The sequence below is a fragment of the Salmo trutta genome, chromosome 17 (genome assembly GCF_901001165.1).
Source record: "Salmo trutta chromosome 17, fSalTru1.1, whole genome shotgun sequence".
NCBI classification, from domain to species: Eukaryota; Metazoa; Chordata; class Actinopteri; order Salmoniformes; family Salmonidae; genus Salmo; species Salmo trutta.
Window position 1 is genome coordinate 22,342,668 of NC_042973.1, and position 25,299 is coordinate 22,367,966.

The window sequence follows — 25,299 nt, forward strand, 5'->3', positions numbered from 1 at the left end:
TGTAGTAACCAAATAAGTGTTAAACAAATCAAAACATATTTTATATTTGAGATTCTTCAAGGTGGCCACCATTTGCCTTGATGACAGCTTTGCACACTCTTATATATTTTGATTTGTTTAACACTTTTTGGTTACTACACGATTCCATAAGTGTATTTCATAGTTTTGATGTCTTCACTATTATTCTACAATGTAGAAAATAGTAAAAATAAAGAAAAACCCTTGAATGAGTAGGTGTGTCCAAACTTTTGACTGGTACTGTGTGTGTATATATATATATATATGTGCATTCGAAAGTATTCAGACCCCCTTTTGTTACGTTACAGCCTTATTATAAAATGGATTACATATTTTTTTCCTCATCAACCTACACACATTACCCCATAATGACAAAGCAAAAGCAGGTTTTTAGAAATTTTAGCACATTTATAAAAAAAATGTAAAACTGTAATATCACATTTACATAAGTATTCAGACTCTTACCTCAGTACTCTGTTGAAGCACCTTTGGCAGCGATTACAGTCTCGAGTCTTCTTGGGTATGACGCTAAAAGCTTGGCACACCTGTATTTGGGGAGTTTCTCCCATTCTTCACTGCAGATCCTCTCAAGCTCCGTCAGGTTAATGGGGAGCGTCGGACACCGATCAAGTTCTAGAAACCTCTCACGGATGATCAATGGAAACAGGATGCACCTGAGCTCAATTTCTAAAAACCTGTTTTTGCTTTGTCATTATGGGATATTGTCTGTAGATTTATGAGGATAATATGTAATTTAATAAATTTTAGAATAAGGCTGTAACGTAACAAAATGTGGAAAAAGTCAAGGGGTCTGACTACTTTCCAAAATCACTGTATATGTCAACCCCCCCCCCAAAAAAATTGCATGCGCCGAATATCTATCTATCTATCTATCTATCTATCTATCTATCTTTCTATCTTTCTCTCTCGCTATATATATATATATATTTTTTTTTTACTTTTTAAAAAAACATTTTTTTTTACTTAAACCACCCGCGGGCCGGATAGGAACCTTTCGCAGGCCGGATCCATTCCGTGGGCCATATATTTGACATCCCGGTACTAGAGTGAGAGGCGAGGCACTGATGATGAAGGAAAGCCAAAGCGCAAGAGCTAAGAGCTTTTGTACATTGTGTTAATGCAGCTTCAGCATAAGTGTGTTTGAGACTTCTTTAAATATTGGGTAGCTTTGGACTTTATTGTGTGTGTGGAACATACTATGCAAGTATTTCATTTGCTGTATAATCACACAAGTGCAAATATGCATATCATTTTGTACATTTTTTCCCGACAGTGTGTTCCACGTACACTTTTAGGAAGAAAGGTGTTATCTAGCCTAAAAGGTATCTTCGGCGGCCCCATAGGAGAACCCTTTGAATAACTATTTCTGGTTCCATGTAGAAACCTTTTGGGTTCTACCTGGAACCAAAAAGGGTTCTTCTATGGGGACTTCCAAAAAACCCTTTTTGAACTCTTTTTTTCTAAGTGTGTACTTTCACATTATGCGTGTTATGTTATACGCTTCAGGCACATTGCAACACCACTGAAAGCACTTGATATCACATATCTGTGTACTTTTATTTGAAGATGACTATATTTAAACATATGGATTGATGATGAGCTTGATGTTGGTATATGTTATGTATTACATGTGCATTATCTGTATCTTTTAAAAAGGAAGATTTCAGAACATGCGGTGTTGGATGAATGGTAACAGCTGGGTTGATGGTTGTGTTTGACTAAATAAACTAAACATACTTAATCATCCAAAAAGGTACTGAAATTCCTTTTGATGTATTTTTATCATTTGACTGGCTAAAAAAGAAAACCATGACCGCTTCAGAGGAATAATTCTTGGTTGATAATCTCTACAGCACATACATTTGAAGTCGGAAGTTTACATACACCTTAGCCAAATACATTTAAACTCGGTTTTTCACAATTCCTGACATTTAATCCTTGTAGAAATTCCTTGTCTTAGGTCAGTTAGGATCACCACTTTATTTTAAGAATGTGAAATGACAGAATAATAGTAGAGAAAATGATTTATTTTATTTCTTTCAAGCTTCCCACAATATGTTGGGTGAATTTTGGCCTATTCCTCCTGACAGAGCTGGTGTAACTGAGTCAGGTTTGAAGGCCTCCTTGCTCGCACACACTTTTTCGGTTCTGCCAACAAATTTTCTATAGGATTGAGGTCAGGGCTTTGTGATGGCCACTCCAATACCTTGACTTTGTGGTCCTTAAGCCATTTTGCGACAACTTTGGAAGTATGCTTGGGGTCATTGTCCATTTGGAAGACCCATTTGCAACCAAGCTTTAACTTCCTGACTGATGTCTTGAGATGTTGCTTTAATATAGCCACATCATTTTCCTACCTCATGATGCCATCTATTTTGTGAAGTGCACCAGTCCCTCTTGCAGCAGCAAAGCACCCCCACAACATGATGCTGCCAGCCCCGTACTTCACGGTTGGGATGGTGTTCTTCGGCTTGCAAGCCTCCCCCTTTTTCCTTCAAACATAACGATGGTCATTATGGCCAAACAGCTCTATTTTTGTTTCATCAGACCAGAGGACATTTCTCCAAAAAGTACGATCTTTATCCCCATGTGCAGTTGCAAACCGTAATCTGTTTTTTATGGCGGTTTTGGAACAGTGGCTTCTTCCTTGCTGAGCGGCCTTTCAGGTTATGTCGATATAGGACTCATTTTTACTGTGGATATAGATACTTTTGTACCCGTTTCCTCCAGCGTCTTCACAAGGTCCTTTGCTGTTGTTCTGGGATTGATTTGCACTTTTCGCACCAAAGTACGTTCATCTCTAGGAGACAGAACGCGTCTCCTTCCTGAGCGGTATGACGGCTGCGTGTTTATACTTGCGTACTATTGTTTGTACAGATGAACGAGGTACCTTCAGGCATTTGGAAATTGCTCCCAAAGATGAACCAGACTTGTGGAGGTCTAAAAAAAAAATTCTGAGGTCTTGGCTGATTTCTTTAGATTTTCCCATGATGTCAAGCAAAGAGGCACTGAGTTTGAAGGTATGCCTTGAAATACATCCACAGGTACACCTTCAACTGACTCAAATTATGTCAATTAGCCTAACAGAAGCTTCTAAAGCCGTGACATTATTTTCTGGAATTTTCCAAGCTATTTAAAGGCACAGTCAACTTAGTGTATGTACATTTCTGACCCACTGGAATTGTGATACAGTAAATTATAAGTGAAATAATCTGTCTGTAAACAATTGTTGGAAAAAATGACTTGTGTCATGCACAAAGTAGATGTCCTTACAGACTTGCCAAAACTATAGTTTGTTAACAAGAAATTTGTGGAGTGGTTGAAAAACGAGTTTTAATGACTCCAACCTAAGTGTATGTGAACTTCCGACTTCAACTGTAACCCTTAAATCACCACATCACAACACCGTGACTGGTTTAATCCACTTTAATAAATAAATTAAAAAATAAATGAATCTCATCGAGACATAGTCATAGATTAAATCAGGGTCAATGGGCCGACAGACAGATGGACACACCTCAGTCAGCTGACTCCAGGCCAGGTGTGGAGGACCAGACAGCCGGTTGGTGGAATCCGAGGCCCACCCCCGTCCAATGACAGAAGAGGAAAGAAGACAGGGGAGGTGGAGTTGGAGTGTTCATATCCTATATGTGTCAGCTGAGGTTAGTGCTCTGTGTCCATCACTACACTCTTCTCTTCCACAACGAGTGGGCTGAGACTACGCCATTCATTCTGCTCTCATTCAGTAGCATGGGATTTCTGTGTACCACTGTTCCATGGTTCCTATGGGCATTCCACTGATGGGAAAGAACACAGCTTTCTGAAGACACTCGTACTGTAACACTCCAATAACATTTGTTCCTTGCATAATAGCTAGTTCCCATCTAGACTAGAGTAGGATTTCTGATTTGATCAAGCTGTATCTCTTACAGTAGTAGCATCAGAAAACACTAGACAAACAAAATGTATACACAAATCACAAGGCAAATCCAACAACATTTTACAGGTATCCTCACCCATACAAAAAAAAATACTTTTCAATATATTTAACGTAACGTAAAATGTATTTCAAATACATGTAGCTACATTTGCATCTTCACTAAAATACATGTAATACCTGACAGTATTCCAGAGATGCGTGGCTATGACATCTAGTCTACAAGGTGTCAAAGTGGTTTCTAATTGGGCTTCTTAAATTGCTATTTTGTATTGATCAACGGAGAATAATGTTGGGCCACCAAGCCAAAACTTTGGCAGTGATATAATTTAAATTGTGATGGTGAGTACAAAAAAACATTTGATTTCACCTAATTATTACATTCTGTCATAAAGAGCACATGTTCAACTTCATAAAAAATGTTTTCCCCATAAAAAAAACAAACAGACTATTAGTAAGTGCCACTCTTCAGCTTAATTAAATAATAAAAACATTGGGCACTAGGCTGTTTTTATTATTATAAAATGTTTTATCAATTCAAATAAAAACGATACATCACACAACGCTCCACAATATGTCAAAGTGTAGGTATAGGTCTTGTGCTTCCAATGAGTGGTATCATAGCGGCTCTACAGAGGATGGTTAGTGGTGTTATGGTGCGTTCGTAACCTATTGGGAATTTACCAAATCTGGGAAAAATCCACTTGAATGGCCCTCCAACTGGTAACTACTAGTTAAATCAGCCATAAATCCCCTGGAAGCTTTATTCATATTGAAAATCTGATTTATTGAATTATCCTTGTGGTCTATATCAATGGCACTTAATTTCATATAACAGGCTTTTACAATTCAATAGTGGTGCATAATTTCTACTTATTAACATATAAAAGGGACGCAAAAAGGCACTATTTTCGTGGAACGACCCAGCACACGTTAAATTCTGCCCGTAGGACATTGTTGCAATGCTCTCATCAAGTTTGTTTGTTTATTTGTCATATGCACATTCACTGACCGATAATGTATCATGTTTGTAGGTATTTTTGTAGTCATTTAAATGCATTTATATGCATGTTAGTGCTTTTGGTATGTGTCAAGTACAATAAATGCATTTTGACAAAATAGACTGTGTAATGGTGGCAGCCTATTAGAAGACTTGGAGGTGTGGCTTGTTGGGGCGTGGCTTAGTCTTAGTGCTTTTTGGCCTCTCGTGACAAACTGACATGGCACTTAATGTATTATGTTGTGTTCTGTGCTTAAAGGTTAAGATTGTAGACTGACAGTTCTGCAGTCTTAATGAGACTCACATAAGTGCATGTGATACCAAAGAGCCTACTAAAGCTTCATTGTTAAGACAGTCACCATTTTGTTACAATATGATTAGGCTTTTTTTATGTTTGCCATACATTTTAATTAAAAAAAATATTTCTTACAAATACATTTAAATGCATTTAACAAAACACTTCCAAATAAATGTCAAAATATATTCTAAAATACAACTTTAATGTATTTCAGAATGCATTTTGAAATATGTTAAATACATTGTCTGATGACTTTAACATATATTGTGATATACATTTTATACACATTGATATAAACCTTTTAAATATATTCTGTAATTTATGTTGGAATGTATTTAAAGTGTATTCAATAAATAAAAATACATTATTTGGCCAATTTTAAAAATTTCACATGTATCCTAAATAATTTATCAAAACATATTTTAAATGTATTTTTTTCTTCGTATGGGCAATCATGAGACTCATGATCACTCCTGATTAATTCTGTCACACTTAGAACACAAAACAATAGTTATAATCACACACCTCTCTTCTACGACAAAAAAACAAAACGTTATGATAAAAGAGTTCAATAGCATTTGTAAGAATAAGGATAAAGTACATATACACAAACAATCTGGAAGACCTGCATTTACTTAGTTGATACCATATCATATATATATTTTTTAAGTCTCATTATGAAACTCTGTCCAAAAATGTTTCTCTCCCTGGGTGTTGCTCTTACCGTCAGTTTAGATCCCAAGTCTTGCTACTGTAACACACGTGATATGAACCATGGAATCCCACGGGTCCTAACGCAGACCCTGGTTTGGAAGTTTGCACCTCATCACGTGACCGTGAGCAACCAAGCCCGACAAGTCCACTACATTCACCCCCCTTTGACCTCCTCCCCCACGAGAGATCACCTCACGTTGGGCGCAAATGTAACATGCAGGATATCATCCCGGGTCTCCCTTGGGAGCAACCAACGTCTTAGACCATTAGACCAAGAGGAAATTCCCCCTTGGTCCAAGGTCCGACACTGGTTTTGAAGTTCGCAAGCGGGGCTACTTCATCATGTGACCATGAGCAACGCTGCCCAACAATGCACCCACATTAGTGCACCAACAATGTCACTGACGTAAGTAACCCCCAGCATTAAATGATACCATGCTTCCAGCTACACTGTGAAGAGCATCATCACACCTTCCATCAGGCCGCAAGCTGAACTAACGTAGGATGGCACCTGAGGCCTGGACTGTAGCTTTCACCTATACATTATGCATCATCTTACACATTCCAATTATAGCACTGTACTAGCAGGCCTCAGAGGGACAACATACCGTATGCTAAAATGGGCTCAGTTCTAGATAAGCTAGTACAAAATGAAAAGCTATGATTCAAGGGCAAATAAAATAGCAATCAATACAAAGCTACAGTATATAGTGATAGTCTAAGAAGACCACACAAAAAGCATTTTCTATAGTCCAGTACATAGCAGCACAATGAGGTCCAGTTTTTGTCTCACAAAGGAAGTAGCAGTAGATGATAAGTATTAAGAGGTCAGGGTGGGGGCTACACAGGTCTAACTACAATTGGCTGGAACGTGTCTGAGGTCACAGTATGATCATTCAGTTTAGCTCGGACGTTCAGATAGGCTACATACTGTCTGCACCAGTGTGTTGTGTTAAAGTATATGGAACAGTGACAGGGTCTGGGCCTGGTGTGAGGGTGGCTGGAGTGATGCCCATTCCTACCCCTTGGCTAGGGGATAGAGTGAGTAATGTGGGAGGTATAGGGTATCTACAGGTGGCCCTGCCTACAGTACATGGCAGCAGTTGTACTGGGCGAAGGGCAGGAGTTTCTCCTTGGAGGTGGGCTGGATGTTGAAGGACAGGGCCTTCTCACAGAGAGGGAACTGCAGCAGGCGGTCTCTCAGGTTCACGTTCTTCCCCTTCCCAGGATCCAGTCTGAACGTAGGGTCTGTCCCCATCTCCCTGGGCCCAAGGCGACCCTGTGGTGCATTGTGGGATCTCTCTAATTGAAGCTCCTCCGGAGTGTCCCCTTCAGACTCCCCACCAGGCCCTCCCACCTTGCGGGTCGTCTCCACCCCGTCGGAGCCCTGGTCCACACAGTGGTTATGGGGCAGAGAGTGGGGTGAGGCGCCTGGGGTGGACCCCCCACCCTGCACCAGGAGCTTAGGCTTGGACTCTGTGGTGTTGTTGTTTTTAAGAATAGCATCTTCCCCTTCTATGATGTCTGGGCTGGGAGTTTCCTGTTGCCCACAACACTGCACCCCACCGAGGCCAGGCAGGTATGGAGGGTGAGCTTTAGGGCTGATCAAACTACCATTAATTGGCTGGTCTGAAGTCAAATGACTACCTAGCCTCAGTAGGTCACATGACATGTCTCCTTCCTCCATGGGCTTCTCCCCTGACTCTATCGTACCCTGTTCCTGTTCCTGTCTGGCTGCCACCTGGTCAGGCTCCATCTCTCTGCTGTGGCTAGAAACCCTGGCTTGCAGCTCCCTGTCCCACTCCCCCCTCTCTGTCTCCAGTGCCTCCACCACTGAGGTGGCCAACAGGCCTGTTTCCTCTCCCTGACCTGGGACTACTCTGACTGGGCTCTGTGGAGCCTCTGGAGCTGTGAGCATGGGACTAGACTGTTCTGTAGACACAGTGGTTGATACCAAGCCTATTATATGAGGCAGTGTTTGAATATTATGATGTCCAACATGTGGTTTGCCTGTCTCTTCCGCCTCCTCTTCCTCCTCCTCTTCTTCTTCACAGATGAGCTGCAGGGCTCCCAGGCTCTTGACCTGCCGAGGTTCGTCAGGGGGTGAAGGGCGCAGGGTGAGCCCCAGGCAGGGCTCTGTGCTGTACTCAGGGAAGGGGCTCTCTGTGCGACTTGGCTGTGGCTGATGCAGCAGGGGCCTGTGGCTCAGGAAGTCCCCAGCATCAGACACCCCTCGGCGGGGACAGCCAGCCAGCAGGCCATGGAGCCCCCTCTGCTCCAGATCCAGAGGCTCAGACCGCGGCCTCCTGTAGAAGAGAAAGATATATTAGAAATTAGTGGAGTTCATGATCAGCTAGTTGCATTTTTACTATGACTGACTGCACTGTGTGCCTTTGTGAATCATTGTGACGGACTGACTGCACTGTGTGCCTTTATGAATCATTGTGACGGACTGACTGCACTGTGTGCCTTTGTGAATCATTGTGACGGACTGACTGCACTGTGTGCCTTTGTGAATCATTGTGACGGACTGACTGCACTGTGTGCCTTTGTGAATCATTGTGACGGACTGACTGCACTGTGTGCCTTTGTGAATCATTGTGACTGACTGCACTGTGTGCCTTTAAGAATCATTGTGGCTGACTGTACTAAACGAATGCTGAGTCTTACTGGAGTTGTGGTTGCTCGGCCCATGAACTGTCGACTTTGGGGATCTCGCTGGGCTGCTCCTGCTTGTCTCTCAGGATGCGCTCCCCCAGCAGGTAATAGGTGGCTGTGATGTGGTTGTATTGATCCGCTTCTAGAGCCCTGGGTGTAACACAATGACACACAATTTTGTTTAAATTTAGAATAGAATATTTAAAAACAACCACATTTCAGAACTGCATCCACAAATGCATATCACCAAGTTATCTTGCTTTAAAAGCTTTCAGATCTGAGGTAGAGTACAAAGGAAGAGGATTGAGAGAAAGAGAATATGGGGAGAAGAGGAAGATATAGGGAAGTCCGCACTGTTGGATGGCATCGCGGTCAGCGATGTTGCCGCTGGTCATGGCTTGGAGGATGATCTCGTGTTCCTCCTGGGACAGGCTGCGGTGGGAGGTGAGGGGGGCGGCACTGTGCCCTGTGGGGGAGGGGTTGACCCCCTGCAGCCAGGGGTGGTTCTCAATCTCCTCCAGGGAAGCACGGCTAGACGGGTCCCTCTGCAGCATACGGGAGATCAAACTGGGAGAGAGAGAGAGAAAGGGAGAGAGACACAGAGAGAGAGACACAGTTGAGAATTCACCTTCCATAAATCAGATACTATATATACCTCTGTGGCCTCTTTTTTGTAACACCGGTAGTGTTACACGAGTGAATTTCTCATGCATATTGATTCAGTTATTGACAGGCAAAGCACATAACCCATTTATCTGTGATACGAGAGTGAATGAGATCAAACTGTCAATCTATTTCATCATCAATATTCATGAGCACCTGCAGACATCAGACAGTCTTTAGGTGCATCCATGCAGGGCAGGTAATTTGCTGAGAGGCATGGCACAGACTGACTGTGTGCATCATCATGCAGGCTCTGATACAGGATGGGGACTTTGTATTCCTCTCTATATGTCTGTGTGTGTGTGTGTGTGTGTGCAGAGAGGTATGCAAAGTCTGCATCAGACTAATCTATTTGTTATTGTGACTGTTTTAATGCGCTGCAGTAAGAGGCTGAGAGCTGGCTCTAGTCTGGTGCAGAGGAACAAGTTCCTGTGAATGACCACCAGGGGATGCCCCTGCTCCCGTTGTCTCACTGGTGTGTGTGTGTGTGTGTGTGTGTGTGTGTGTGTGTGTGTGTGTGTGTGTGTGTGTGTGTCATCTTGCTCTTTTATCCTCGTGGGGACCGTAAATCTCCAAAAGTCCCGACAGGAATAGTAAAAGAAGGAAAATTCTCCCTCGTGGGGATGTGGAAAATGTTATTTTGACCTTAGGGGTTAGGTTTAGGGTTACAATTAGGGTTAGGGTTGGAATTAGGGTTAGGGGTTATGTTTAGGGTTGGCAGTTAGGTTTAGGGTTAAGGTTAGGGCAAGGGTTAGGTTTAGGGGTTAGGGTTAGGTTTAGGGGTTAGGGAAAATAGAATTTTGAATGGAAATCAATTTTAGGTCCCCATGAGGATAGAAAAACAATTGTGTGTGTGTGTGTGTGTGTGTGCGTATGTGTGCACACGCCTTTAAGTGGTTTAACCATGCAAGACCAGGATCACCCTTCAGCCTAAAGGTTCTATCCTCCTTTAATAATGCCCTATTTTCCCTTATGTCCATTTACACTGTGCAAGTGCCCATACTTCTTTGAACCTCCAATAATGCTCTTGTTGTTTGGTATATCCTATTCATACAACTACTGAAATATTAATACAAATGAATGATTTACACACTGTCCTCCTAACTGACCCATGCACATCCCACAACACTACTATGCAGTAAAGTAAAGCACTTAATACAAAGTAAGAGTAGGTAGGGAGAGAGAAAAAGAGAGGCAGAGGGACAGCACGAGAGAGAGCAACAGATGGGAGAGATAGATAGCGGGAGAAAGAGAGCCACAGAGGGAAGAGAGAGATAGCAGGAAAGGGAGAGGGAGAGAGGGGGAGAGAGAGAGCAACAGAGGGGAGAGAGAGATAGCAGGAGAGAGAGGGAAAGAGAGAGGGGGAGTGAGAGGGAGATAGTGAGAGATTGCAGGGGAGAGAGAGATGGAGGGTGGGTGGGTAGGGAGAGGTCTGCTTTCGCTCTGTTGATTGTGCCCGCAGGACTGTTCTGTTTTGCAAGGAATCATCTTCCCATGAAAATAGCTTTCATCAGGGCCTTGGTCATATGACCCAGGGTTTATGTTTAAAACTGTTCCTGCGCCAGTCAGTTAGACGTCTTGAGGTTCCATCATCTGACTCAGAACCACAAGGTCTGGGAGGTCTGGACTGCGGTTCAGTGGCTGCAGGGGTGTTCTTGAGTCTCAAACACAAATAGCATTGGTACCAAGGGGCTTAGCTAATTCATCCCTTTTTAACACAAAGACAGTTTTGTTCAGATTGAACTTTAATAGATACCAGAGGTGAGGTGAGATCTGGGGTCAGATGTAGAATGGAGTGACTAGGTATCCAGGGATTGATCGTAACCACGCAATGAATTACAGACAAGTGGCAGTCCAATACAACATGGATCTGAACCAACTCACTCAGCAACTCTGTTTCCTAGAACTGTCATCATTTTTGGAAATCATGAGATATACTTTCATTTCAGCCATCTCTTTATTCTACCCACTGGTTGGCTGGCCACCTTAAATCAACTTTCAATATTGTATTCCCTATTCAGTGATTGGCTTGCGCCCTCTGACAAAAACAGCCAAAGAGCACAGGGTAGACTGTGTCCAGAAGGCTGTTTGCACGAGGTTCTCAGTCAGGCGTGAGGTTCAGAGTTTGGGCGATAGGAGACATGGGGTTAATAAAATCTCAACCACCTCTTTGAAGTCAAGTAGATCACATCAATACGCTCCACAAACGTCTGACTTACCTAACATCACTGTTAAGATTTAAAATGACAAATGATCAAGCCCGCTGGTGTCTAGAGAGTTAGGTAAATCAACCTTTCATTTTCTTGCACCTTACTTGTGGAATGATCTACAATACAACTGGTGCCTCTAGGGCATTTCAGCCTTTTGTCAGGGTCCTTTTCACTGGAGAATGTGTCAGTTTTTCATGTATTGTTGTGTATAATAACGTGTATTTTATTGTGTACATGAATGTGTAGTTGAATGTGTTTATTGTATTTTGGTTGTGCTATACAGGGCTCATCTGGACAACAGATCTTGGTCTCAGCACTGACTCCTTGTCAAAATAAAGGTTGGCTGGGGCTGACTGGGGCAGGGCAAGTTAGGACAAGGCATTCAGAAACACACAGAGCGCTGACAACTGGCATCGTGGTTTTTATGTGTCTGCATGTATCGCTGTTGCATAACCAGTCTATTTCTAGTGCATCTGAGAGAATTCTAAAACCACATGACATATTTAAACGGCATTGTATGGCACTGTGTTGAGGTTAATGCATGGTGTGTGTGAGAGCTGGAGGCTCAAAGGAGAGGGTGATGCTACTCACTCCGTACAGTCTGCGGAGACATGGGCGGGGACGGTGTAGCGACAGTCCATGATCATGGTGAGCGTCTCACTGTCATTGGTCTCCTGGAAAGGCGGCTGTCCACACACCAGCATGAAGAGGATCACCCCCAGTGACCAAATATCTGTAACACAAACACCATGCATACAGTCACCACTTCAGCCATTGTCAAACTTCGTAAAGTGAGTATGCACACACATACTATATGATCACTAGGGCCCAGATATTTGTATGGTCAGGACACATGATCAAGAAAATACTCCTTGCCCTAATAATCACTGGAACAAACCAACCAACAAACATCTACAGTATAACTTGTCCCTCAGTAGGCTGGTTCCAGTGGCTGAAATGAATGATGTTGTTTACAGATCCAGGCCTTTGTCCCAGACAGCTGGGTGAGTACATACAGTAACTCTCCCTCCCCCAGTCAGTGTGTCAGAGGCAGGGTCTAGAGCACGCAGGGCCAACCTCTCACCCACACTGTGAGTGGCCCTATGAGACAGAGAGACCCAACCTCTCACCCACACTGTGAATGGCCCTATGAGACAGAGAGACCCAACCTCTCACCCACACTGTGAGTGGCCCTATGAGACACTCCGGGCCAACCTCTCACCCACACTGTGAGTGGCCCTATGAGACAGAGAGACCCAACCTCTCACCCACACTGACACTCCGTGTCCCTATGGCCCTGCCCAGAGCCTTCTATATAGCCGGCTCTGGCTATGCTCTTACTGACTGACATTCTCTTTTAGCAAATCTGTCGTTCTGCCCCTGAACAAGGCAGTTAACCCACTGTTCCTAGGCCATCATTGTAAATAAGAATTTGTTCTTAACTGACTTGCCTAGTTAAATAAAGGTTAAAAAACAATGTATTTGAGAAAGCCCTATATGAGGATAGATTTTACCCATGTGGAATCCCAGTGATTATTCTCATGTTCTGTCTCTGTCTCCTACAATCTCTCTCTATATACTGTATATACACTGAACAAAATATATAAACGCAACATGCTACAATTTCAAAGATTTTACTTAGTTACAGTTCCTATAATGAAATCAGTCAATGTAAATAAATAAATTAGGCCCAATGTAACAAGTGCGCTGAGAGTCGGAAAGCAAGTTCAGGGAGTGAGTGTTTTAATAAATAAATGAAACAATAAACACGTAACACAAACAACGCACCAACATGAAACTGAGTCAATAACGCATGAGGAAAGAACCAAGAGGAGTGACAGATATAGGGAAGATAATTAAGGAGGTGATGGAGTCCAGGTGAGTGTCATGAGGCGCAGGTGCGCGAGACGATGGTGACAGGTGTGCAGGATAATCAGCAGCCTGATGACCTATATGGAACATGCTGTCGAAAACGTAAATCCAGAGCATCCCAAACATGCTCAATGGTTGACATGTCTGATGAATATGCAGGCCATTGAAAAACTGGAAAATGTTCAGCTTCCAGGAATTGTGTACAGATCCTAGTGACATGGGGCCGTGCATTATCATGCTGAAACATGAGGTGATGACCGTGGATGAATGGCACGACAACGGGCCTCAGGATCTCATCACGGTATCTCGTTGCATTCAAATTGCCATCAATAAAATGCAATTGTGTTTGTTGTCCATAGCTTATGTCTGCCCATACCATAACCCCACCACCACCATGGGGCACTCATGGTGGTAAACCACTCACCCACACGACGCCATACTCGCTGTCTGCCATCTGTCTGGTACAGTTGAAACCGGGATTAATCCGTGAAGAGCAAACTTCTCCAGCATACTAGTGGTCATTGAAGGTGAGAATTTGCCCACTGAAGTCGGTTACGATGCCGAAATGCAGCCAGGTCAAGACCCTGGTGAGAATGACGAGCACACAGATGAGCTTCCCTGAGACGGTTTCTGACAGTTTATGCAGAAATTCTTCAGTTGTGCAAACCCACAGTTTCATCAGCTGTCCGGGTTACTGGTCTCAGACGATCCCGCAGGTGAAGAAGCAGGATGTGGAGGTCCTGGGCTGGCGTGGTTAAACGTGGTCTGTGAGGCCGGTTGGGCTTATTGCCAAATTCTCTAAAATGACGTTGGAACATTAAATTATCTGGAAACAGCTCTGGTGGACATTCCTGCAGTCAGCACGCCAATTGCACGCTCCCTCAACTTGAGACATCTGCGGCCTATTGTGTGAAATTTTAGAGTGGCCATTTATTGTCCCCAGCACAAGGTGCACTCGTGTAATGATCATGCTGTTCAATCAGGTTCTTGATATACCACACCTGTCAGGTGGATGGATTATCTTGGAAAAGGAGAAATGCTCACTATTAGGATGTAAATGCATTGCATTTTATTACAGCTCATGAAACATAGGATCAACACTTTACATGTTGCGGTTACATTTTTGTTCAATAGATATTGTATGTGTGCATTCGTTCAAGTGTGTGAATATGAGGATCATGTGCAGACAGACATACACAGAGCTCAATGCTGCTAATTATTGACCTGCCCACAGTCTGATGTGTGCAGGTCAATGGAGTGGGCGTCTGACAGCCAAATCTCTGTACTCTCTTTCTCTGCTCTCCCCCTCTCCCTGTGCCCTCTCTCTTTCTCTCTCTACCTGTGCCCTCCCCCTCTCTCTCTCTTTCTCCCTCTCTCCCTGTGCCCTCCCCCTCTCTCTCTCTTTCTCCCTCTCTCCCTGTGCCCTCTCTCTCTCTACCTGTGCCCTCCCCCTCTCTCTCTCTTTCTCTCTTTCTCCCTCTCTCCGTCCCTCTCTCTACCTGCGCCCTGCTCCCCCCTCTCTCTCTCTCTCTCCCTGTGCCCTCTCCCCCTCCCCTCTCTCTCTCTCTGCACCCTCTCCCTGTGCTCTCTCCCTGCGCCTCCTCTCCGCCCTCTCTCTCTAAATATCCCAGCAGATGGTGTTTGTCTCCAGAGGAGAAATCCGCTCCCTCACTCAAAAGAAATACTCTGTTCTAGAGTACATAATGAGAGCTCTCTCCCATCTACATCTCTCCCTCCCTCTAAACCTCACCCCATCTGTTCATAACTCTTAGTACAAAACTCAAAACAGATCATCAAAAAGGCAGTGGTTTCAAAACTCTAAGCACATTTTCAATTGACAAAGTACAACACAAATTCATGGTCACCTTCTCACCAAACTTATTTAGTGTTTCATCTAGAAATACATGTATACAAATACATCAAAAGTACTTGCTCTTTTGTTAAAATATATTACTTAATCCTACTGCTCTTAATTGACGATCATTTAAATGTTTGGTAAACCTAGAGATTTGACATGTCAACTAGTTTGTCTACTAGAGATTTAGAGAAATACTGTCACATGAATGACGCTGGAGAAACGAAGCAGGTACAGGGAGTAAAACATTTAATAAATAACGGACATGGAACGAGACAGGAACAGCGCCAGCAAACAGGTAACAAAAACAAAAGACAATTAATGCATCAGCAGGGAACAGAGCAAGGGAACTGACAAATATAGGGGAGGAAATAAACAGATGATGAGTGAGTCCAGGTGAGTCCAATATCGCTGATGCGCGCGACGAGGGAAGGCAGGTGTGCGTAATAGATGATAGGAGTGAGTGATGCTGGGCAGCCTGGCGCTTGGGGGGGAAGAGCGGGAGCAGACGTGACAAATACATCATGAAAATGTCTGCCTGTGAAGTAGACTTGAATGTTAAGGCAGAACAGAGGTAGACAGACGAGATCTACTGAAATAGCCCAGGACACAAGACAAGACAGAGGGCCTGAGATGGTATCTGACTATCTGTTCTTCCCCACACTGCTTGGTTTGGCTTATGTAACGTTAACAGCCATGTCCCTGTCAGATCGCCCTGGGTATGGGACGAACCCTGCATGACTCTGCACTCTGCACACACAGGCCTCTGATTGTCTCTGCCTCATCATATTTCCACTGTGTTCAGACAGTCACACTGCTCTCATAATAACTAGGAGACAGACACTCAGTTCAATGCCCCTGGAGGTCCATTCATAGCAGTATACAGTACCCACCTATACAATATTCCATTCAATATACAGTACACACTGTACAAATAGTCAATACATGATTCTACATGTGTGCGGGTGCAGGTGCAGGTGCGTGTGTTCATGTATATATGTATATATGTGTGTGTCTCTACAGCTCTTCTTTCACACCTGGCAGTTTGCTGCAGGGCCACGTTCTGTCCATTCAGCAGATGAAAGTCCAATCTTCCAGGTGTCATTTACCGTCAGAGTGGTTGGAAATTCTTGCACTGGAAATTCGATTCACTTTCTGAATTGCCTGAATTGAAATGGAGTTGACCTCAACCCTGTGCTGTGTTTTGTTATGCTTTGCAGTGTTGCGTTATCATTAGCAGGGCTGTATGGCAGTGTAGTGGCAGCAGGCCTCAGTGAGCGAGCTGCCTCTCTCAGCTGGCACTCTGTCACTGAGGCCTAATGTGTGGATTAAACCAGCACCTGATCAGTGGACCAAAATAATAGCATGCTGAGCTAAAGAATATTCATTCAGAGTCAGTCATACTGTAACTGTACACCACTCTGACTCAGTCTCCATCCATGGGGTTTTCAGGTGTCATCTGAAGACTACTGAGTCACAGAGACTAGACCATAGAATGAAATATGGAATCCTGTAGTAATAGGAACCCCCCCTCCCCCACACACCCACACTCGTCAGGCCTTGTCCCAGCTTGACTTCAACGAAGCCTGTCAGATAACATCAGAGACAAGTTGACACTAGAAAAAGGTCTCTTCAGCCCCATTGCTATGTGTGTGTTTCCCAGGCTCTGTTTAAACAGGGCACTAATCACTGGGTCATCATGACCGGGCTCAAACCAGGTTAATGCCAGAAACCTGTCCAGTGTCGTGTGTTGGTTGGGGAATGGGACCTTTCTCTGGTCAGTTCACACAGTCTCACACACAATGCCAAAGCCACCCACGTGCAATTGGCCCAAAAATGTGGGATTTTATTTTACAGCAGTGCCACTGCCGTGCAAGCCAATAAACGTGTTTTGATTTTTTACAAAAGTGTGTCGCAGATGTGTTTGTGGATTAGCTGGTACATCAAGCGGATGTATTAACCAGAGGGAATGAAAGCATCCACTACAAATGTAGGTGAGCACAGCCCAAACACACAGTGACACACACAGGACTGATCAGAGAATACAGATCTAAGGATTCTGTCACAAATCTCCTGGGCTGGCTCGTGTAGTCTTTATTTTGGAGGCATGTTTAAGGTGCGTAGGTGCTCACGCCAGGTCCTGATTCTGCAGGTGAATGAGGTGGTTGTGGTTTTGGTTTTGGTTTCAGTGCACGTGCCTAAACCCCTGCGGTCCCTCTACAGTGGGCGGCCCACTTGGCTCTGGTCACCTGGTAGGCTGGTCTGGGTCTGTGTCTCAGAGGAGCCTGACCCAGTTAGGGGCTTTCAACCTGGCACACTCCCACCACAGCACCACATACAGCCCTGTACTGTAGTATTACCAGTCCTGCTTGGGTCACACTGTGCTGAAATATCGACATCAAACAGTCTCAACTAGATTTTCCAGAGTATGTACCCATAGGGGATATACTTTACTTAGTGTAGTGCTGATCTTCATTATTTCACATGGCCAATCCCATCAGCAGTTATGACTAAGGAATGTATAGAACCACACTGTGGACTAGTAGTGTGTCGTGCTGAGATGAGGTTTGAGTCTGATTAGATTCCCTCTAAGCTGTAATCCTGTCCTCCTGTATATGTGTCTGTCTGTGTCATTGAACACTCAGCTGTTCCCTGGCTGGTGGCCATTACCTAGCAGATCTAATAGGTTTACTGGATTCCACACTGCGAGGAACAGAAGGAATTACTCTGCCCTCACTCACCTCTTTTACTGTCTCTCAGTGTTCTGTTAAGGTGATAATGGCACAGCACCACAACACGTTCCACATGTGTGTGAGGATGTCATGGTGTTTTCACAATAACAGTCCATTTTCTTAGCAACGAGGTCAGGTGAATAAGGTGCAGCCAGGTGTTCATATATCTGGGGCAGGATAGAAGTGTGTACTTGGGGAATGTTTAGGTCAGGAATACTGCAGGTCTGGAGACCTAGTACATATCTTCATAATTCATTCACTCTCCATGCACTACTCTCCATTTGATTTAATGAAATGTATTTAATTAGATTTAAATTGAAGAAAAAGCCCATATACAACCCTGTCTGTCTGCGGTAAACAGACCAGATTAAAAACAACATCAGTGTGAGGACATACTGAACTGTGAGTGGCAACCCACAATCCTCCTATTCTGACACAGAGACAACTACCCCCTGGCATGTACACAGCTTCACTGTCCCTGGCCTAGATTAAAGCCGTGCGAGGATTGCTATGCCGCCAATCCATGCGCAAATTACATTTCCATTCCAGATTCTCTGCAGCCCAGAGACTACTCCATCTGTTCACGTTTGTGTGTGTGTGTGTGTGTGTGTGTGTGTGTGTGTGTGTGTGTGTGTGTGTGTGTGTGTGTGTGTGGGGGGGTGTGTGTATGTGTGTGTGTGTGTAGAAAGTCTACATCCCCTTGAATTTCTTTTCACATTTTGCTTCCTTAAAATCTAAATATGGATTCAATGAATATATACTTGTGTTGGGTGAGCTAGAGGAATGCTTGCATCATGGACAGACCGACAGACAGTACCACAGATAAACCCATGTTCATTTCTCCAGCTTTATCTTGGTCTCAGAGGATTTGTGGTAATTCTGTGGAGCTCCCAGGGTGCACGTTTTGGTTTTTGCCCTAGCTCTACACAGCTGATTCAAATAACCAACTCCTCATCAAGCTTTGATTATTTGAATCAGCTTTGTAGTGCTAGGGCAAGAACCAAAACGTGCACCCAGGGGGGGCACCAGGACCGAGTTTGGAAAACCCTGGCTTAGAGGGACCAGAATGTGGTCTGGACAGAATTTTAAAAAATCTGTGAATCGTTTATTTGTCTGTAAAATGGGTCACACGCTGACATTGTTTTCTATGGAGAATTATATGGAACTGTCTTTTCACATACAGCACCCATTTTCACATACAGTACCATTTTCACATACTTGACTTTTTCCACATTATGTTACGTTACAGCCTTACTTATTTTTTTATACTACATTTACATAAGTACTTTGTTGAAGCACCTTTGGCTGCGATTACAGCATAGAGTCTTCTTGGGAATGACGCTACAAGCTTGGCACAGCTATATTTGGGGAGTTTCTCCCATTCTTCTCTGCAGATCCTCTCAAGCTCTGTCAGGTTTGATGGGGAGCACTGCTGCACAGCTATTTTCAGGTCTCCCCAGTTGGTCGATCGGGTTCAAGTCCGGGCTCTGGCTGGGCCACTCAAGGACATTCAGAGACTTGTCCCGAATCCACTCCTGCATTGTCTTGGCTGTGTGCTTAGGGTCGTTGTCCTGTTGGAAGGTGAACCTTCGCCCCAGTCTGAGGTCCTGAGCGATCTCAAGCAGGTTTTCATCAAGGATCTCTCTGTACTTTGCGCCGTTCATCTTTCCCTCGATCCTGACTAGTCTCCCAGTCCCTGCCGCTGAAAAACATCCCCAAAGCATGATGCTGCCACCACCATGCTTCCCCATAGGGATGGTGCCAGGTTTCCCCCAGATGTGATGCTTGGCATTCAGGCCAAAGAGTTCCATCTTGGTTTCGTCAGACCAGAGAATCTTGTTTCTCATGGTCTGAGAGTCTTCAGGTGCCCTTTGGCAAACTTCAAGCCGGCTGTCATGTGCCTTTTACTGAGGAATGTCTTCCGTCGGGCCACTCTACCATAAGGCCTGATTGGTGCAGTGCTGCAGAGATGATTGTCCTTCTGGGAGGTTCTCCCATCTCCACAGATGAACTCTAGAGGTCTGTCAGAGTGACCATTGGGTTCTTTGTCACCCCCCTGACCAAGGCCCTTCTCCCCCGATTGCTCAGTTTGGCCGGGCGGCCAGCTCTAGGAAGAGTCTTGGCGGTTTCAAACTTCTTCCATTTAAGAATGATGGAGGCCACTGTGTTCTTGGGGACCTTCAATGCTACAGAAATGTTTTGGTACCCTTCCGAAGATCTGTGCCTCAACACAATCCTGTCTCGGAGCTCTATGGGCAATTCCTTTGACCCCATGGCTTGGTTTTTGCTCTGACATTCACTGCCAACTGTGGGACCTTCTACAGACAGGTGTGTGCCTTTCCAAATCATGTCCAATCAATTAAATTGGACTCCAATCGAGCTGAAGAAACATCTCAAGGATGCTCAATGGAAACAGGATGCACTTGAGCTCAATTTTGAGTGTCATAGCAAAGGGTCTGAATACTTATGTAAATAAGGTACTACTGTTTTAAATTTTTAATAAATGTACAAACATTTTTAAAAAAGGGTCTGAATATTTTCTGAAGACACTGTATGTCTTTCTCTCATCTCTTGAGCATTATGATAGAAAAAGCCATCCATCCAGCAAGCCAGACAGACAGAAAGTTAATCAGCCAGACATCCTGCTCATCCAGACACCCACTGTCCAGGTCCCCCATGTGTCTTACCTACAGCCGGAGCGTCATACTCATCCCCCAGCAGGATCTCTGGGGCGGAGTAAGCCAGCGAACCACAGCTGGTCATCAGCATGGTCCCGGGCTTGAAGAGGTTGCTGAAGCCGAAGTCGGTCAGCTTGACTGTTCCCTGCTGCCTGAAGAACACCACATTCTCTGGCTTGAGGTCTCGGTGCACCACATGGAGCCGGTGGCAGTAGGAGATGGACTGGACGATCTGGGCGAAGTGAACTTTAGCCGTGTCCTCGGCCACTCCACCCTCGTGGCGCAGGATATAGTCATACATGTCCCCTCCATCGCCCAGCTCCAGGATGAGGTAGAGCTTGGTGGCGGTGTCGATGACCTCATAGAGCCGCACCACGTTGGGGTGCTGCACCAGCTTCATACAGCGCACCTCCTGCAGCAGGTGGCCCGTCGCCATGGTGTCCAACTTGGTCTTGTCAATCACCTTGACCGCCACCAGCTGGCCTGTGAAGACGTGGCGGGCCAGCTTGACCACGGCGAAGTGGCCTTTCCCCAGCGTGCGATCCAGGTCGTAGAGGCCAGCGATCTTGCCCTCGTAGCCACTCTTAGAAGCAGCCATGTCTGGGTGGGGCGGGGCAAGGGTGGGGTGAGGGGAGTGGTGTGTTGGTGCTGGAGACAGTCTCAGTCTGGATGAGGGGTTTCGGTATGAAGAGAGGGAGGGTTGGGCTGGAGGCTCTCTCTACTGATGCATTACCTGGACAAATTAAGCGATGGGAAACACAGTCAGTACTTAATATCAAACAAGATGGAGGAGGGTTTTTATTATCCAGATCGGTATGGGAGATGTGGTGTTTGAAATACTATAAAAAAACACTTTGATCCTAACAACATTGAAATGCACTGCAATTTCTTCAGCCCTGCAGTCTGTTGCGTTCCTTATTAGAGTTTCATTGCTCAGATTTTTTCTTTTATTTAACCAGGCAAGTCAGTTAAGAACAAATCCTTATTTACAATGACGGCCTACCCCAGACGTTGCTGGACCTACTGTATACTGTATATGTCTCCTGTAAGACCCTAAGACCCTATGATCTGTGAAACGTACATGATACAGACAACATCTTGGTGTCAGGATACTCCTTATAGTGTTCTCTCAAATATGGAGAATGTCTAGATTTTGAAATACAAAATTTCACATGACTTTAGTCAACATTAAAAATATTTACATTGATATCTCAAAACTACCTTTTTAGATATATCTTATTTTAGACATATTGTTGGTAACAACACACTCTTCAAACTAGATTTGTATACTACAATACCAGATGTTCCATGGCAAAAAAGAAAACATGAATTAGACTTAACTCTACCCCCATTGAGACCGTTTCTGTGCCTTAGATCTAGATTGGGCAAAATCGCCCGTATATGGCCGAATAAAAACAGTGTAGTTATTCCCTCCGCAAGACAATCAAACAAGTGAAATGTCAGTATAGGGACAAAGCGGAGTCGCAATTCAACGGCTCAAACACGAGTCTACAGGCAATTACAGACAACAAAAAGAAAACCAGCCACGTCACGGACACCGACGTCTTGCTTCCAAGCAAACTAAACACCTTCTTTGCCTGCTTTGAGGATAATACTGTGCCACCGACGCGGCCCGATACCAAGGACTACGGGCCCCCCTCTCCTTCTCCGTGGCCGACATGAGCAAGACATTTAAACATGTTAACCCTTGCAAGGCTGCTGACCCAGTCGGCATTCCTAGCCGCGCCCTCAGAGCATGCGCAGATCAGCTGGCTGGTGTGTTTACGGATATACTCAATCGCTCCCTATCCCAGTCTGCTGTCCCCACATGCTTCAAGATGGCCACCATTGTTCCTGTACCAAAAAAGGAAAAGATAACTGAACTAAATGACTATCGCCCCGTAGCACTCACTTATGTCATCATGAAGTGCTTTGAGAGACTAGTCAAGGAACATATCACCACCACCTTACCTGCCACCCTGCCATCATCGACTCTGGACCTACACATTTCCACGGTCATACCCTGGATCATACCTTTGTCCCGTGGAATGAATATTGTGGATCTTAATGTTTTTCTTCATAATCCTGGACTATTGGACCACCATTTTATTACGTTTGCAATCACAACAAATAATCTGCTCAGACTCAGACAACCCAGGATAATCAAAAGCTGCGCTATCCAGACTCCATCCATGTACCCAAGGACATTGGAGTGCCAAAATCTGTTAACCACCTAACTGAAGATCTACATTTAACCTTGCGTAGTACCCTAGATGCAATCGCACCCCTAAAAACAAAAAACATTTGTCACAAGAAATTAGCTCCCTGGTATTACAGAAAATACCTGAGCACTGAAGCAAGCTTCCAGAAAATTGGAATGGAAATGGCTATCCACCAAACTGGAAGTCTTCCAATTATCATGGAAAGACAGTACTGTGCAATATCGAAGAGCCCTCACTGCTGCTCGATCAGCCTATTTTTCCAACCTAATTGAGGAGAATAAGAACAATACAAAATTGACTTTACTATCGCAAAGCTAACTAAAAAGCAGCATTCCCAAGAGAGAATGGCTTTTCATGAACGTCTTCAACGAAAAGATCATGATCATTAGAAAGCAAATTACAGACTTCTCTTTGAATCTGCATATTTCTCCAAAGCTCAATTGTCCTGAGTCTGCCCAGAACTGCCAGGACCTAGGATCAATGAAGACACTCAAGTTTTTCAATCCTGTATCTCTTGACACATTCACAAAAATAGTCATGGCATATAAACCTTCCAGCTGCATACTGGAGCCTATTCCAACTAAACTACTGAAAGAGCTACTTCCTGTGTTTGGCCCTCCTATTTTGAACATAATAAACAACTCCCTATCCTCCGAATGTGTACCAAACTCACTAAAAGTGGCAGTAACAAAGCATCTCTTGAAAAAGCCAAATCTTGACCCGGAAAAAGCTGCCTTCCTGAAGACCAAACAATGTATACTAAACACTTCGGTCTGGTTTTAGACCCCATCATAGTACTGAGACTGCACTTGTGAAGGTGGTAAATGACCTTTTAATGGCGTCAGACCAAGGCATCTGTCCTTGTGCTTCTAGACTGCATTTGACACCATTGATGACCACATTCTTTTGGAGAGATTGGAAACCCTAATTGGTCTACGTGGACAAGTTCTTGCCTGGTTTAGATCTTATCGGTCAGAAAGATATCAGTTCATCTCTGAGGATGGTTTGTCCTCTGACAAGTCAATTTTAAGTTTCGGTGTTCCTCAAGGTTCCGTTTTAGGACCACCACTATTGTTTTCACTATATATTCTACCTCTTGGTGATGTCATTCGGAAACACAATGTCAACTTTCACTGCTATGCAGACAAAACACAGCTGTACATTTCGATGAAACATGGTGAAGCTCCAAAATTGCCTACCCTGGAAGCCTGTGTTTCAGACATAAGGAAGTGGATGGGGGCAAATGTTTTACTTTTAAACTCGGAAAAATAGAGATGCTAGTTCTAGGTCCCAAGAAACAAAGAGATCTACTCTTTGATCTGACAATTAATCTTGACAGTTGTACAGTCGTATCAAATAAAACTGTGAAGGACCTTGGCGTTACTCTGGACCCTGATCGCTCTTTTGATGAACATAGCAATAATATTTCAAGGGCAGCTTTTTTCCATCTTCATAACATTTCAAAAATCAGAAACTTTTTGTCCAAAAATAATGCAGAAAATCTAATCCATGCTTTTGTCATTTATAGAGAAGACTACTGCAATCTACTCTCCGGCTATCTGGGTAAAGCACTAAATAAACTTCAGTTAGTGCTAAATACGGCTGCTAGAATCTTGACTAGAACCAAAGAATCATATTACACCAGTACTAGCCTCTCGACACTGGCTTTCTGTTAAGGCTAGGGCTGATTTCAAGGTTTTGATGCTAACCTACAAAGGATTACATGGACTTGCTCCTACCTGCCGTACATACCTACACATAGGCTATGGTCACAAGATGCAGGCCTCCTAATTCTCCCTAGAATTTCTAAGCAAACAGCTGAAGGCAGGGTTTCACCTATTGAGATCAATTTTATGAAATGGTCTGCCTATCCATGTGAGAGACATATACTCGGTCTCAACATTTAAGTCTTTACTGAAGACTCATCTCTTCAGTAGGTCCTATGATTGAGTGCAGTCTGGCCCAGGGGTGCGAAAGTGAATGGCAAGGCACTGGAATGACGAACTGCTCTTGCTGTCTCTGCCTGGCCGTCTCCCCTCTCTCCACTGGGACTCTCTGCCTCTGACCCTGTTACGGGGGCTGAGTCACTGGCTTACTAGTGTTCTTCAATGCCGTCCCTAGGAGGGATGCGTCATGTCATGCCAGGCTTTTTTGCTCTATACTTAACTTGAGTGGGTTGAGTCATTGACGTGATCTTCCTGTCCGGTTTTGTGCCCCCTCGGGCTTGTGTGGTGGAGGAGATCTTTGTGGGCTATACTCAGCTTTGTCTCAGGGTAGTAAGCTGGTGGTCTGTTCATATCCCTCTAGTGGTGTGGAGGCTGTGCTTTGGCAAAGTGGGTGGGGTTATATCCTGCCTGGTTGGCCCTGTCCGAGGTTATTGTCATACGGGGCCACAGTGTCCCCCGACCCCGCCTTTCTTAG

General features: G+C 44.3%; 1 protein-coding gene across 1 annotated transcript in view; it reads right to left on the minus strand.

Moving 5' to 3' along the window:
• Positions 1 to 3,450: 3,450 nt before the first annotated feature.
• Positions 3,451 to 25,299, minus strand: part of LOC115151858 (SNF-related serine/threonine-protein kinase) — a 52,329-nt gene continuing 30,480 nt past the window's right edge. The window contains exons 2-6 of the mRNA XM_029696162.1: positions 20,666 to 21,389; positions 12,111 to 12,252; positions 9,001 to 9,213; positions 8,659 to 8,796; positions 3,451 to 8,294 (exon numbers count right to left, since the gene is read on the minus strand). Of these exons, the coding sequence (XP_029552022.1) occupies positions 7,073 to 8,294; positions 8,659 to 8,796; positions 9,001 to 9,213; positions 12,111 to 12,252; positions 20,666 to 21,254 (2,304 nt within the window). The 5' untranslated portion in view covers positions 21,255 to 21,389 and the 3' untranslated portion in view covers positions 3,451 to 7,072. The remainder of the gene's footprint in view (positions 8,295 to 8,658; positions 8,797 to 9,000; positions 9,214 to 12,110; positions 12,253 to 20,665; positions 21,390 to 25,299) is intronic.